The sequence below is a fragment of the Vespa mandarinia genome, chromosome 2, assembly GCF_050613455.1.
Source record: "Vespa mandarinia isolate Hongniang chromosome 2, ASM5061345v1, whole genome shotgun sequence".
Lineage (NCBI taxonomy): Eukaryota > Metazoa > Arthropoda > Insecta > Hymenoptera > Vespidae > Vespa > Vespa mandarinia.
The window spans coordinates 182,501-199,913 of NC_140811.1; the positions used below are offsets into that span (position 1 = coordinate 182,501).

Here is a 17,413-nt window from a genome sequence, read left to right on the forward strand (position 1 = left end):
CTCTTTTTCCCCTTATTTCAGCCCTCTCTTTCTCTCCCTTCGCACGTTCCTTCTCTCTATATCCGTCTGTAGGCTGTATAGCGCCTACAGTTGTATCCGTTTGTGCGCGAAATTACAGGGTAACGGTGCGGGACGCACGTGGTCTGCGGGCAAAGTTTAGTCAGCTCCAGGATCGGCGCAACAAGCGCTAATAGAAAGATTCCCATTGTGCGTCGGGCGGACAATGGGTGACTGCGACTACCGCGAATGCGGGCCAAGCATTTTGCGATTCGTCGCGTCTTTTATTCCATTTTTGTCTTCGTTCCTCGCCGGCTCCTTTTTCACCATTTCCTCCTCCGTTCGACCGATTTGTCGACGAATCGATCGATTGGAAAAAGGAAGAAAAATAATTAAAGAACGAGCCAATCTTGACGGCCGACTTTCGGATACCGGAAGCTCCAGTCGATTGAAACAATTTGCCCGCTCGTCCTCGTCCGGGCTTGATTGTCTATTAAGCTTCGCGTAAATGAGCGAGGGAGAGGAGGCACCTATCATCATCGATAAGAGACACCTATCTCTACATGTATTAGTCGGTTTTGCTTCTTCCGTTTTACTCTTTCTTTTTCTTTTTATTCGCCGTCGAAGGAGAGACCAATAGAAAGTTAGATTTTCTACGTCGAACTTCTCCGTGAGTAAATTTCCCTAAACTTTCAGCTATCGTAAATCTTCGATCTACCGTTATCTAATCTTTCCTCGTTTTATCGTATTACTCGATATCGTCCTGTTGGCAAGTTTGGCTGTTTTTCTAACGGCGGCAACGATGCACGCGAGCAAATCGATCGATCGAAGGTCGCGTCGGATGATAATTAGACGCGAGTTACACACGAGAACCGTAAATTGGACGTTACGAATATAGCTTGGCTTGACGCGCGGTTTAGCGGAATTATCGGTATATTGTCTTGCCGAGCCGACAAATTAATTCGATTATAGTGCTTGGATCATATCGTCAATTCTTCTCCATACGACGTCCTCGTATACGCCTTTTAATCTCCGACGTCGTTGAAATAAAAAGCGACGCTTCGAAGAAATCGTCTTGCGATTAAACGACTAAAGAAGCGGTTTATTGCGTATCGGTACGAATACGAATAATGCGATATACTTTCGCGCGATGTAAATCGCCTATGGGTCGCGCGCGCGCGCGCGCGTTACACAATCGTTAAATATTTGAGAAGCGAGGTCCGAAGCAAAAAAGTCGATAGTGGTACCCTATACGTGGTACGTAGGATACGTATCTATACGTTTGACACGTTTTTACACGTTTGCGTGCGAATATTTTTTCTTTTTTCTTTCTTTCTTTTTTTTTTTTTTTTTTCTTTTTTTACGCCTTTCGGTATTTATCGAATCGCCATATCCGATTTGTCTACGGGCAAAAGGGAATGAGAGTAGTGAGAGTATAGGGGTGGGTCGGCTTACTCGAAATTTCGAGAAGGAAGGAGGAATAGGGCGGATCGTCGCGACGAACGACGAAACGTTGGAAGACGAGAGGAATATGAAATAACGTTGTATTCAATGGGAGCTCTACCTTCTATCTGCGTATCATCTAGATATATATGCGTTCGAAAGATTTGATCCGAGGCCGCCTCGGATTCCCCAGAATCGTCCTGCGTGATTGATTTCGTTCAACAGGATTTCGACGTGTAACCGTGTGAACGCGCATCTCTTCGTGCGTGTTATCCCATTTCTTTTTTCTTTTTTCTCGGTTTTTGTTTCTTCTCTTTCCCTTTTTTATCACGTCTCGTCGCATCTCTATCGGACGTCGTTGTTGTAGAATTTCCTTCAACTGGGTTGATCTAAATTTCGAACATTTTTACTTTTACACGTATACGCGTCTTTGATTACCGTCCAAAATTATGTCATTTCCAAGAGAAGTACGATTTAAGGTATCTCGATTCACGTAATGTGAAAATATGAAATCGCTCGTTTCACTTTAAAAGCTCTAGATCTTACTTCCAGTGAAAATCCGATAAAAGGGATTTCTATCTTTTTATCCTCTTATTGTCGTCCATAATGCGTTGATCGTTTACGCGTATCCTTACTCCACGTAGTGAGTAGCGATCTAATTATTGAAATTATTATTAATTCACGTTTATTTGTCCTGGGATATATTTCATTTCGCTCTTTCAAAATCACTAGGTTACAAGTTTTTCGACAATGGCGAATAAAAAGAAAAGACGGAATATTTATGCGCGTCCGCCGAGACTCGTATTTTCGCTTTGTTGTCAATAAATATACAAATTCGATCAAAAGTTCGGAACACTCTAGTGATTTATTCGATAACATTTCGCCAAGATTTCGATTGGACACTTTTTGCCTTTTACTTTTTCCTTTTTTTCCAAAGTATTTTTAATCGAATAATTATACTCGCGAGAGAGTCAACATTTTATTTAAAAATTCTTAAATGCAGCACACTTTTGTTCGAGATTGTAGTTGACAAGGGTTGAAAGAGAGAGAGAGAGAGAGAGAGAGAGAGAGAGAGAGAGAGAGAGAGAGAGAGAGAGAGAGAGAAAAGGATATCGCATGACAAAGGTGTCGTATTTCTTCGGATAAGAGACTGAGAGAAAGAAAAATTGGTTCGTCGCGATTTCGTTATAAATTTTCTGCAGGTAACCGAGCATTGCAAGTATTACCTACCACTTTTTGATTTTCTTCTTTGTTCCTATTTCACGTTTCTTATCGTGCATGCTTCCGCGTTGAGATATTTCGCGAGAAAAGAAGCAGGCGCGAGCGCGAAAGAAGGGGCGTCAAGAAAGGGAGGAGGACTAAAAGGCAATATAAGAGTGGATTTTTACACCGATTTAGGTCTTCAAGCTCGGTCGCTGCGTTCGATCGATCGTCCATGTCATTAGCCGTCGGTGAATTCCTAAGAGTATGGGCCCTGATCGATTTCTTCGTCTTTACTGAATATACAACGACGGCTTATACTAGATTTCCTCTTTCATCATTTTTTCTTCATTTCTCTTCCATCTCGCGAAATTTTCTAAACAACACTTACATTTTTAATTAATGTCACGAGAATAATTGCACCTATTTAACGGACACGTTTCTTAATGGGCAAAGCTGCGGATCGGATTGACCGAATGAACGATCGTTGTTACTACTTGTTACTACTTAAGGATACCTCGTTAGTTCTAGCATCGGTATAGCACTGATGGGGGCTAATTGTAAGTGCTGCTATAGAGCCAAGTGTTTCTATTTCACGGATTCGCTCGTCAACTCCCATCCGAAGGTACGAGCAAGTATTTGCTTTGGAGTATCCGACTCGAGCCACGGCTTCGTTTGCATTTCGGTCCACGAGTCCCTTACATGTGCGCGCGAGCATTTTGCCGAAGTAAGAAAGCTTTTCAATTTATAACACGCTTCGTTATTTGCCATTCCAATTGTTTCAATATATTAACTTCGACGATCGCTCGTTATTTTTCTTCCAGTATTTTTCCAGTAATCTTTAATAAATGGTCGCTTCATTCAAGTTAGTTGTAGGATTTGTTTCTATGCGATCAAATTTTTTCCATATATCTGTTGCTTCGTATTTGTTTCGAGTAAGCACACCGGTTGCTAATATTGAACCCGTCTTGTCTAGCGAAAAATTTACAGCAAGCTGTGTACGCTGTATAGAATCCCGCGCAGTCGCACACACGTCTGTATTTTTTATGATATTCACGATATATTCAATATTCACGCATATAATATGCAATGAAATCAACAACAATATTTTTTTCGACATAAATGCACTTTTACGTAGACAACGTATGGCAACGATGCGATTCGTTATTTTTCAAGAAAACTCATTTATTCGTTTTTTCGCGTTTTTCTTCAATATTATTTTAAAACGGCAAATATTTCAATCGAGAAACATACACCAGCGAAATTTGTCCAACAAGTCGCGAACGAAGCATTAGCTTTCATATTTTATTCAATTCTCGAGGAAAAAAACGCAGGGTCAATCTTTCGCCGCGTGTGTGAAGAAAAGAAAAAGAAGGAGTAAATAGGCAGAAAGGGGAGATTCTATGAAGAAAAAGAAGAAGAAGAAGAAGAAGAAGAAGAAGAAGAAGAAGAAGAAGAAGAATAGGAAAGAACAGCTCGAAGGGAGAAGATATCGATATATCTCGTGGCATTGATCGAATATGATAATGGAACGAGTCAGCGATGTGAACGATTCTGCGCACGCCTGACCTCTCTTTCTCTCTCTCTCTTTCTCTCTCACGAGCCGCTAGATCCATTTTCTCTTACTCTCATATTCTCCGATATCTCTAGCCGCATATCTGCCATCTTCGGCCAAACATCCCCCACGACATATTCTCGCGCCGAAAAGGCCGAAGGTCTTGCACCCTCGTGTTCTCATGTTCTCTGATGTTCGAGCCACACGATCGTGCTACGCTCTCGGAGTAGTGGCTCTTTTCGATAAAACGTTCGCTATCGCTTCCGTTGGACTGAGGGGGAAAGGTGATGAGGAAAAGAGTCGGAGGAAAACATAGATCGGTGATAAACAAACCAAGAGAGGGAGAGAGAGAGATGAGCTTTTTTTCCGCCAAGGAGTCAGGTTGCATCTCATGTTTTTACGTTTAAAGAGCCGTGACGAGGCGTCCAAGAAGGCGAGAGTGAGATGGGACAGGGATGAGAGAGAGAGAGAGAGAGAGAGAGAGAGAGAGAGAGAGAAAGAGAGGAGCCTGGCGGAGGCGAGTCGTTTATTGATCGGACACACTCTGCACGTTTGTAGAAAGTAGATAACGCAGGAGGTTTCTCACGATCTACCTGCTATCTGCTGGCCACTGGAATCGAGCTACCCATGTAATATCAAGGGCTTGATACGACGACTTCTCGGATTAAATCGAGATTTTCTCATGTGGACTCGTAGGAGTCGAGGATATTGTTCTTTTGGCTTCAACACCCGTCCGATACACGAGAAAGGGAAATGAAATATACTTTTTATCGATAAGTAACGAACATGTCGTCGTGAAATTCCCTAGAAATATTTGCGGTGATTTATTTGCTCCGAGAATAAAAATATGACATGTAAAGTTTTTAAGACATATCCCATTCTTCCTTAAAATAAATTCGATAAAAGGACTCGGCTTATCGAAATTCGATCGTCAAAGTTTCGCGATCTATCATTACAACGTCGGAAGATCGGGTTCACATACTATACCAACGCGTTCGCACGTTGATGGGCCATTCTCCGAGATCGACTGGATTCTTAGAAACGAGGAGAAGACGGCCGAGAGAAGCGAGAAACAGATGTTCGGTGGATAAGAAGGTGTATCCACACGCGCTTAAGATACGTCAAGATGCATCTCGCGTCGACGCTACCGTGTGCCGTCTTCTATGGCGTCTATCGAAGAGTAATTGATCAGGCACTATATATAAAATCGTGTAGGTAGTAACACGGGAAGCGAGGAAAATCCGATACCAGCTGGCTTCTCTGGTCGCGTTAGGTCAAACGCGTTTCTCCTGTCCACGCGTTACAATGACGCCTCTCTTCTCATTCACACGCACGTACATGCCTACGTATACGTCAGTATACAATAGGCACGCGACCGCGTGCGTTTTATCGCACGCAATTTGTATCTGCGTAACTTACGTACATTCGATTTCTCGTACGAATGCCTATTCTCCTTCTTCCCCTTTTTGTATTTCTTCGCTCGCAATGTTACGTCCTACGTACTTTCTTTGGAATTCGGCGTAACGTCATTTATTTTTCAACGCGAGCAAAAATTACTATCTTTTTATTTCGCTTTCTATCAATTTCTTCATTTTGTAAACAAAGAGATATTTTAGTAATGTTGCTCGTTCGCCCATATCGTCGTAGTACTATTATACCAACTCTTCCAAGCACACGCGATTTTCTTAATAATACAAATGATTCCTTTAACTTTATGCGTAGGACGTAGGTCGTAGATATTTGTATTTCGTGCGTGCTATAGATGAGGTCCCTGCCGTTTCGTTCCGTTCGGTCCGTATACCTCGTTTCCTTTAGAACGACGTAATTAATACAAACTTTGGTCGTTTGAAAGTTTTTCTCTCTCTCTCTCTCTCTCTCTCTCTCTCTCTCTCTCTCTCTTTCTTTCTCTCTCCCACCGGTCCCCTCCCCTCTCCCTCGCTGGTCGGTACTGGTTGGGTTTAATGCGAGGCTGTTCGCTGGCACATTTGTTCTATTAGTATTTACCCGCTCAAAGACTAGAGTTCGCGTACAAAGAGAAGGAATAAAGTGAAAAAAGGTACGAGATATAGAAAGAGGGAGGAGTGAGAGGGGGAAGGGGAAAGGGACAAATGGCACGGCATTATACGCAACATTGCTACGACACAACTACCGGTTGGTAAGTTTGTCCGACGTATGATTTACCGGTGGTGCTTGAATACAGGCACAGAGTACGTTTTAATGGAGACTGAAGTCGTGCTACGGTACGCGTCGTTGATGTATGAAAAAAAAAAAAAAAACAAAACTGAAATATTTCCAAGACTCAAGACAAAATGAAAGCTGAAATGTCAAAAAACTATGCAAGATGTTTCATTCAAACGCGATAGCGATGATTTTTTTATTTCTTATCGAGAGTGAAAAGCAGAGGAGGAAATAAAATGTTAGTAACAATGATAGAAGAACGAACGAGCGAGGTAATTCTTCTTCTAACAAGGAAGAAAGTTTCGTCTGTTCCCTCTAGAAAAATAAAATAGATCCTCAAAGGACAATAATTCTCTAATAGTCTTCCAGCCTGGCAAAGTTTGCCAAGATCTTCGAGAGGAATGGACTTTATAGGCTACCGCGTGAAAGATAAAGGGAGAGAAGTTTCACGAGCTTTTACTTAAGGAGTACAGACATTGTTCTCTCTCTCTCTCTCTCTCTCTCTCTCTCGTCCTTCGCCTAACAAACTTTCTCCAATGCGCGTCACTGGATTTAATAGGCGTGTGTTCTTTCGCGGAAATGTCGTATTTCTGGGCTTTGTGCGAATCTACACGTACGTGGGGCTTCATTTCATCCAACTTTACCGCCAGCGAGACGTTCTCGCGCGGATTTTTCCACCCTATCGTAACGTTCCTTTCTTCGTAAATAGCTTTGATAACAAAATCCAATTAGAGATCTCGACAGGAGATTATTTAAAAAAGCGATAAAATTCTTGCTGCGATGAAACTTTCCAAGATCCAAAGATCTCTTCTTTTTTTTTCTTTTTTTTTTTTTCTAACGAAATGGAGAATACAAAGAAACGAAAGAGAAAAGAAAAGAAAATAAAAGAAAAATAGAAAAACGTCAATTTAGGCTCGATGCCGAAAAATCTCCTTCCCTTTTTTTCCTCTCTTTTAAAGTAACCTATGGTATGATATCTAATCTGACGACGGTACTCTCATAAATCGTGTACAAATGGGGACTCTAAGTCAAGCGGAAGAAAACGGAATATTCTTGCTGCAGTAGTTTCAATCTTGCACGTCTCCTCGCGCGTCTCAGCCGCCCATTCTCGTGCTAAAAGTATCGCTGACCTAGAAAAAAATTTCGTCTCGCTGCAAACGGTGAATACATATTTCAAGTGAAACGCCGCTAAATTTATTTATTGCCTATCGTTCGTCAAACGTAAATTCGCGGGTAATCGCTTCGCCGGACGAATTATAATAAATCGATTGAAAATAAGGCAAAATACGCGTTCTTTGAGACAAGTTACTCCATGACGATAATATAATATAATATTAACGTTGGGACATTTCCTTCTACTTTATAAAGAAAAAGAAGGACGGAGAGAAACACCGTAACACTTTCCAAATTGTTTGCTTAACCCGCGAGCGTATTTGAATTTTCCATCCAATTATGCTAACGCCTCGGGAAACGAGGAGGATTTTTATTACGGGAACAACGAGTTTTAACGGTCTCTACGCGGTACGCTCGAAAATTCGTTCGAAATAAGTCGCTTGCTTGCATCTTACAAATTCATTCCGTTCGTACATATATGGATGGATGGATGCATAGATACGCTCGTACATACGTACACGTTGGATGTCGTTTTATTATAAAATCGTAGCGACGCTCTCTCTCTCTCTCTCTCTCTCTCTCTCTGGGGAAAGAATTTACGATCGAGCGTGCACGGTAACGGTCACGCGATCTCCCTTTTAACATTATATATTGCCATACCGTAAATCAAGAGGGCCAACTACCTCTTAAAGAGTGTTTCTGCATGCGACATCGATGACGCTTCTATTTCAGCTACGATCTCTATTCGATCTTTCTTTTTTTGTTTTTTCTCGCACGTTCCGACGTGCGCCGCGTTAACGAACGAGATAGCTATTTTTACAATTTTTCTTCCTTTCTACTCTCTCTCTCTCTCTCTCTCTCTAGAAATGCTGCTCGAAAACGTCACCCTTCGACGCAATCCCTCCTCTCCTGGATCCCGTCGAAAGGACTGATCGAACAAAGCTCCATTAACGACGCAACCGTCAGATCCGATGGTAATGCATTTGGATGGAGTTAAAGTGAAGTGTTTAGATAATAGTCACTTGGCAACGGCGATCGACCAAAAGATTATGGTCGAACATCGCTTCATCGATCGATGCTCCGATGTCACGAGAGAAATATCGCATAACGAACGTGAATGGATAAACCGGTAGGGGTTCTCGTCAATTCGATCCAATTTTCAAGTATATCATATGCACGCGCGACGAACACAAGTACGTTCTTCTAAAGCTTTATATTTGGCTAAGAAATCCATCTTAACCATATGGACAGATCCGTATAGATACGTACCTATATGCGGATGGATGCTAAAAATATGTCTTGGCTTCGGGAAAGTCAAAAAGTCAATGCTGTAAGTAAGTTAAAAGGGCAGCTTGCATTATTCTAACCAACTACTATTACCTATAATCACCGCGATGCGTGGTCTCTAGACAAATACGTGGCGTGGTCGTAGTAAGTTAAATATAAGATAAATGGAAGGAACTTTTGTCCGAAACATTGGAAGAAAAAAAAGAAAGAGAAAAAGAGAGAAACAAGTATTACCAATAATGCATATATGTGTAAAAATAATTAATCCAGGAGAAAAAAGAGATAGAGGAAGATAGACATCGATTTTGTGAAAGCGCACCACCGTCGCGAAGGAATATATCATCGGCTTGACGATAAGAGAGAATACGGAATCGCCTATTGCCGTGAGGCTTCTTCTTACGATGCATTTAAAACTTCTCCTTGGCTACTCTCCTTTGTCCATTCATAATCTTCGCTTTCATTCGATGCGACTCCTTTCTAGCAGAACCAGCGAAACAAATTGAAGCATTGTGATATCACGAAATTCTTAACCATTGTTACACCCATTGTATCATCTACTTGGTTTCCACAATGGTGTAATATTCGTTGTAGGAGGCTAGCTATCGATGATTCGCGATATACGCTTTTTCCATGACAACCAACCAGTTGCAACATTCCGCTCTTTCTCTCTTTAACATAAACAACTTCTCACAATGAATCGTCGTTGTACGCCTAGGTACATATAGGTATGTATGTACTCTTAACGTCGCTTTAACCTACATTTTATGAAAGCGTTTTTGAACGCTTCTATGTTTTTAATTACGCCGTTCGAGCGTTCTTCCATCTTCTAAGTCGAAATAATTTCGTTGCGCGTTACCAAAAAGGGGAATTTACTCTCGTCCATCTTATCGTTTAACAAGCTACAACGCGTCCTAGGATATGCATTTGTCCTAGGAAATATATTTTTCCTTAACTGAGATCCACGTGGTTCGAAAGAGTGAGCATGATGGTGATCCTTTTGAACTGCATAACGCTAGGAATGTACCAGCCTTGCGTGGATGACCAATGCGTGACGAATAGGTGCAAGATATTGCAGGTAAGTACGCGCGATGACGGATCTACGATCTTAAGTGACGTAAGACACGTTATATATCGTAATCATTTCGTACACTTTACACATTTATTTCCAAGTACTTTGACGATATCTTAACGATACGTCTAATTGACTAATTTGTTCCATCCTGTAACGAGTAATTCATCGCTCGAAAGGCGATTGAATTCTTTCGAAGGCTTTCGATCGGGATACTAATCGAACGACGAATCGAGTTGAATCTATTGGTTATTCCTGTGTCCATCTCCGACGAGAGAGAGAGAGAGAGAGAGAGAGAGAGAGAGAGAGAGAGAGAGAGAGAGAGAGAGAGAAAGAAAGCTTCTTGTCCCTCATAAAATTGATACTCGAAATAGAATAAAGGATGGAGAAGATACAAGGAATACAAACACAATCCATTGTCGTACGATGCTCGTCGATAATCGAATCTCTCGTCGAGTGCCCTCGATCAATCACGTTGGATACCCTCGATGGACCTTCCCAATCCAAGCTCTATTTCTTCCTACATCAACCATCAGCCCCTCGTATTCGAGCTTATTCCTTTTCCCAACTTTTTCCTTTTTCTTCTTACAGATGTTCGACGATATAATCTTCGCCTTTTTCTCCTTGGAAATGACGATAAAGATGGTGGCGATGGGTATATACGGTAAAGGGACTTATCTCGCTGACTCCTGGAATAGATTAGATTTCTTTATAGTAGCAGCCGGGTAAGTAATGCTTTGTTATTTCTTATTTTCGGAGTTTTCTCCTTTTCTCTCTCTCTCTCTCTCTCTCTTCAAGGAGAGTACTTTTGAAAAGGCACGATTTCGCGGCTCCTACCATCTTACATGTTTTTTTTTCTTTTTCTCAATAATTTTGCACGGCCTTGTATCTTGCAATTTCACTTTTCCTTTTTCCTTAGTCTCGTCACGATTCGTCCAATGATCGGGAATGAATGAAAATGAATATGGAATATGATAATGCTGGCTTTATATTGCTGGTGAACGCGGTTATACTTCGCATGTTCGAAAATATTGATTAATCTTGATTTTGGTGTACGGCCGGAAAGGAGACTGGACGGATAGAAAATTTTAATTGAAATGTCGGCTATGAGAAATTGTAAAGAAGGACTTGGAAAGATATTTCTTTTTATTTTCTTTCTTCTTTCCTCTTTTCTTTTTTTTTTTCTCTTTTTTTTTTTTGTTGAAACATTCATCTACGTTCCAATTCGCAGGTATCGTGGTAAGAAAATTCAATTTCATTTCGATTTGTGAAATTTTTAATGAAATTCGTCGTATACTCGTGAACCTTTGATCTCGCGCTCGAGTATGTGTAACAACGATGCGTTCTCTTTTTTCCCCCCTGAAAGTCTAAGCCTCGCTTAATTAGAATAGCGAAGAAAAAACTTAATTGGAATAGTGAGAAATTCGATGAATAAAATAAACATTCACGAGCGGTTGTTTCTCCAAATTGTAAAGAATGTGATCGAACGGATAAGGTTGAAATATATCGAATAAAAGAAAATTGATCATTTATAAACGATTACTGAAAGTCAATTGGTTTCAAGTTTTCGAAAGTCTAATCTAATAACAGTTTGCTTTTAATATCCATTTTTGGAACTCTTGAAGTTCTTGAATTCGTCGAGGGTTTAGAACGTGCCGAGGAATATATATGTAATTCGAGGGAAGGAGAGAAAAATGATATCTGTCGTTTGCAGCGCACTAGAATACTGCCTAAACGTGGAAAACATGAATCTATCGGCGATACGGACGATAAGGGTTCTAAGGCCATTACGAGCGATCAACAGAATACCGAGTAAGTACGAAAGGCGTTTCATCGCGCGTCACCATCGATAGGCGCGTCTTTCACCTATTCTCTCTTTTTTTGCGAGAGTGTGCGAATAATCTCGATTTACTCTTGTCATCGATCCGTCTAAGCTTATAGTCGCTTTTATAGGCACGCGTGAAAACGGTCGGACGTTTCGTTAACAGTCTCTCTCTCTCTCTCTCTCTCTCTCTGTGTATATGCGCGTGTTGCTGCTACGTCACGTTATGTAAACGTAAACAAACAAGCTTCGTTATTTATACGCGATTTTCGTATCATCTCGCAAGCAAGCATGCGCGCGTGCAATCGATTCCGACTACAACGACAGCGACAGCGACGACAACAACAGCCGCAACGACTATATCAATTTGTTCGAATTACTCGTCCTTGGGATTCTTTGTACGAAAAATTATCTTGCTCGAACGAGCGGTTCTAGTGCCTCGTTGCATATTGTATAAAAAAAGCGTTTGTTCGTTTGAAATGAATGCGTTCTTTAATATTGTACGAACGATTCGAATCTTTCGATTGGTGAGCGCGCGAAGCGTTTATAGAGTGAAATTTATCGAGGCAATTTAACCGCTCAGAATTTTTCTCCTTGTTATCGAAAGGATTTATGACATTATTACGAAAGAATATTCGTTACGAGCAGGTATATACGAGTACGGAGCGCGGAAATAGAATGGATTTCGAATTCGTGGGCATCTGGAAGAGAGAGAGAGAGAGAGAGAGAGAGAGAGAGAAATACGTCTATCGAATCTCGAGAAATATATATGTGTTATTTTCTCCTTCTTTAAAGTGATAACAAGGCAATATCTAACGTTTCCGATTCGATCGTCCAACAGGTATGCGAATTCTCGTGATGCTGCTGCTCGACACTCTTCCGATGCTAGGCAATGTCCTCCTCTTGTGCTTCTTCGTATTTTTCATATTCGGCATCGTCGGCGTACAGCTCTGGGAGGGAATCCTGCGTCAACGTTGCTTCCTGAAGGCTCTTCCCAACGTCAAGTATCCCGAGTAAGTAAAAGTAAAGTTACCGTCTGGCTGACGAGCGAAAAGACGAAAGCGGAGAGAGGGGAAGAAATAGGAAGGAGAAATGATGAAAAAGAACTCCGCATTTGTCCCTTCGGCCAGACTTTTTTGTCAGTTTACTTTTCTTCCTTCTTCTTCTTCTTCTTCTTCTCTCCTTCCCTACTATTTATTTCGTTCCATATCCATAACTACGGCGTTTTTTCTTTCTCCATTTCCATTCATCATCGTCTTCCTTTCCTAATCTCTATCTACTTTTTCCTATATTCTAGTCTATTTTATTACTTGGACTTTTCCATTCACCCACGATTACGATAGAGTAGCGTCTCAAATTTATTGACATTTTTTACTTCATTCGTTGATTAAGGATTACGATCGAGGAGATAATATAACGATAGAGAAGGCTCACTTTTCTCATTATATTGTAACAAGTTTTACTCGTATCTTTATAGCTTTATATTATTATTGACGGTCTCTACGTTCAATCGTAATCATTAATCAGGAATTTAATGGAATTCCACGATAGATTGGCGTTCTTCCTCGGCGTCTGGGTGCCTCTACCGGGGCGTCTACAAAGGCCGGCGTCTTATCGACGACGTCTACGTCGGCGAACGTCATTGATTCTCCGCTTCCGGAGAAAAGACGCCGAACGAAATGCGTCGCGATGTCTCGCGATATATCTCTCTAATGAAATGACTTTGGAGATCCGATCGGGCAGCTTCGTTATGCGCGACCACCGAACTAGAGAATAATTATCTCTCGTCTTTGTTCCTTTCCTCTTTCAGCATTTTCGAGTCCGAAAACAATAAGAGGCGACCTGTTTGGCTAGGGCAAACGTTCGATATTCCTTCAATGATATTATCAACGAACGAAAGTTCCTCGACGATAGATAGTACGCGGTCAATTAACGCTATCGGCCGCGTTAATCAAAATTTAACGATTTCATTAAAAATCCAACGGAGTTTCGACGAATATTCTTCCGTTTCATACGCGAGAATCTTAATTTTTTTTTCTTCTCCCGAGTTAATATACGTATTTTTATCGAATCTTTTCGTTTCGCCCCTTCCTATATCGAAATTTAATTTATCTTAATTAACCGCAATGCGATGTCGCTTAACCTGATCAAGACCTATTCACGCTACTCTTCTTCTGGCTCTACTTTTATTACTTCCACAGACGCTACTCTTCAAGACTATTCGTACAAGTAGAGGCGTGCGCGCGTATGCTTTTTTCTTTTTCTTTTTTTCTTTTTTTTCCGTGAAAGACAATTTGTCTCGCGTGAAACAAATTCACAGTCCGTACCAAGTTGACAATTATACGTACGGTTTATAATACATCTTTATTACGCACTTACTGTCACTTGTTTCAATCCGTTCGCATGCACTCGAGAGAGTCTACTATTATACCTCTATATCCTCCTACATACATACATACTTCTATTATACACTTATGTCTATATATATATATATATATATACATATATATATATATACACGCATATATATATACACACACACACACACGCACACACATTTAAGCATGCACGCGTAGAACGTCGCGTACCGAGGCGTAAAACGTTCTGTACGTTATATACATTTCAACGATTCACATCACTTTATTGGATGAAATATTTTCTTTGCCTCGCATACGACGACTCGTCGTACTCTCCTTTAGCCATATAAAACAACTTGCTTCTTTTACGCTTCGCAATTGATGCTTGCCAGTTTGTAATCATTACTAACATAGGTACAACAGGATGATTTTTGACGAACTAACGAATACGATTTCCAAAGTCGTGCGAGAGAGGAAGGTAACGACCGAAGATATTTTTTAACCCATTCCTCAAATACAGGATGAACCGTATAAAGCGACTTTACATATTGTTGCAATTTCCGAAAAAGGCGATTAAAAAAAGTGAAAATCTTTTAAAATTTATTTTAGATCGAGCAAATTATGCTAGGAGGAGAGAAGAAATTTCAAAGCCCATCGAGAAGAGAGAACCTTGTGAGCGTTCGCGTTTGCGGTTCACCCCCCCCCCCTTTCCCCAGATATACTTGCATATACCTACATATAATACATTAATACTACGTTAAATATTGCGCATTTACAGTAAACTAAAGTGCATGAGGGAAAGGCTCGAGTTAGTCGCAAAGCTGTCGCTTGTCGAGACTTTCGCGGTGTATATCTCTCGCTAAACTACTCTGCGCCCATTTTTTGTTCTCTTCGAGTCTCTATCTCGCAAGTCTCTTTGTACGCGTTTCGTCTCTTCGGTTTTTCTCATGGTAGTGCTGGAAGGCATCTTACGTACGTATGTGTACCGACACGTATGGATAAATACATAAACTCTTCTTCCCTCTCTCCTTGTTCGAGTCGATTTATTTATTACGATAGTGGAATCAAACTTGATACGCAAGAGGAAACTCGTATATATTCAAGCGCGAAAAAGGTAGCGTCGCGCGTTAAATTAACGAACGCAACAATTCCCATCTACGTATTTTCATAGTTTCTATTCTAACGAGCACTAAGCGATGTCTGGAAAGCCGCACTCAATGCGAGCCGCAAGAGGGAAGAAGAAGGAAAAAAAATGCACGCGGAGTTCATTAAATCCAAGGTCGTGCAAAATTCAAGCGAGCGTGTTATGCAAGTGTGTGCTCGCCTTTCGTAGTCTTGCGCGCGCACAAAAACTCATCGATATCGACCAAGTAAAAGAAAACAAATTTGAGCAAGCTCAAAATAATAATAACGTACAATTATATATATATTTGTTTACTAGCGAAATGAAAACTGTCTCGAAAACAGTTATCGAGTTAGAGAGAAAAAGATACAGTCCTTTCTCTTCTATTCTCGGCACCTTTCAATCCAACCACCCTCTTTACTATTTTTCGTTTCCTTTACTTCTTTCGTAACTAGAAAGTAAAAAAACAAACGTAGAAATATAATAAGTATGTAACCCTTGGGGAGCAGTGACAGGCTGTTGTTTCGCTGTTGCAGGTTACTCTCGGACGAGTACTCGGTTCGATCACGCATTTAGTAAGCTCTAGTAGAGAACAATGTACTGTACACCCACACACACGCACACACACACACACACAAACACATATATATATATTAACTTATGTTAATTATATTACATAAATATATCATCGGATATACATACACGTGCATCCATATGTAAATAATTGTACGATAGAAACAACAATATATATATATATATAGTATATAGACAGATAAAGCGTGTATATATATCTATATATACACATACACACAGACACAGACACACACACACACACACACACACACACGCGCGCGCATATATATTATACACACCTCTCTGTTTCTTCGCAAGAGCGTTTTGCGGCTGTGATTGTAGTGTGTTAATCAAGCATGCTGCCTGATGGACAACGGGCAAAGTACCCGATTCCGGTTCATGCGTCGTTCGCTAAAACACATTCGAATTTTCGAATTTTCGAATTTTCGAATTTTCGAATTTTTGAACGTCGAACGAACAGATATGACATTAAGACATTGATACGTCTATAAATGTACATATATGTATATCGAGGTCGAAGACGATCCTATGCTCGTCTTGAAAATAATGGACCAATATTTTCTCCATTTTTATTCGATCCTACTACCTCTCCATTCGAAAGGAGATATATATAAAGGTCGATTTTACTCACGGCAAAAGTAATTACTAGAGTTCGAATCATTCTATGTAACACAATGTGAATTTCTTTGAATCTCACGAATCGTCCGGATTTTATACAATTGTTTCCAATTTTTATCAAATACTTTTTCCAACATTAACCAACGAAATTAGGCGGCTAACATCTCTATGCCATCAATTGAATGATATTCATTTCGTTATGCGAAATTATTTTAAGATGAAAATAGTATTTTTCCTTTAAGTCGATCCTTGACCTAGCATACTTATCGTCGTCCGACAAATGGTCGAGTCTCCGATAGGACGAGACGCGTATCGCTTCTTTATGGTCTCCGTAAAGATTTTACATAATAACATGGCACGCGGATTACGATCTCTGACGTTTGTAGGAAGAAAAAGAATGAGATTCTGAGTCGGATTCGCTCGTGAATCGATCGTCGCTCTTGTCCATTTGGAAAGAAATAAAAAAAAACGTCTCTTTCGTGCTTTCAATTCTCTCCTTTCGATCGCCGAGTCGATACGACGAATGCCTCCGACAGGTTTTTCGATGCACGAGTCGATGTGTTCTACTTCTTTTCTCTCCATTTATATATCTATTACTACATCTACATCTACATCTACATCTATATCTACATCTATATCTTTCATGAAATATTTTTCTTGATTTTTGAAAATTTAAAGGAACGTTTGGCGCATACTTTGTCTCTCGTATCATGCCACTTTGTGTTTTCTTCCTATCTGCGACAATAAGAAAGATATTTCAGCTACGAACTTAGTCGTTGGCTAATTCTATATGGGTGTGATACACACACACACACACACACACACACACACACGCACACTCTCGCACACACACATTCTTGTACGCCGTGTATGTCAACTCTTTTCTTTGTACGTCTCCGATTGATCTATTTATATATACATATATACTTATACGAGTAAATACGTTGTTTGTTTCTCTGTGCATCCCCTTTTCTCAATCTAATCGATGTAACGTCTATCTTCTTTCATCTTTTATGCGTGTTCTCTTCTTCATTGGGATAATCTTTTTCTACCGACT

At 40.4% G+C, this 17,413-nt stretch overlaps 1 protein-coding gene across 4 annotated transcripts in view; it reads left to right on the forward strand.

Moving 5' to 3' along the window:
- Positions 1–17,413, forward strand: part of Ca-alpha1T (Ca[2+]-channel protein alpha[[1]] subunit T) — a 55,698-nt gene that overhangs the window by 4,194 nt on the left and 34,091 nt on the right. For 3 of the 4 annotated variants that reach the window (XM_085654990.1, XM_085654991.1, XM_085654989.1), the window contains 4 exons: positions 9,736–9,848; positions 10,434–10,567; positions 11,557–11,654; positions 12,506–12,677. In XM_085654990.1, the coding sequence (XP_085511116.1) occupies positions 9,736–9,848; positions 10,434–10,567; positions 11,557–11,654; positions 12,506–12,677 (517 nt within the window). Of the gene's footprint in view, positions 1–8,378; positions 8,616–9,735; positions 9,849–10,433; positions 10,568–11,556; positions 11,655–12,505; positions 12,678–17,413 lie in introns of those variants that run through there. The other variant, XM_085654992.1, reaches the window with a different exon arrangement.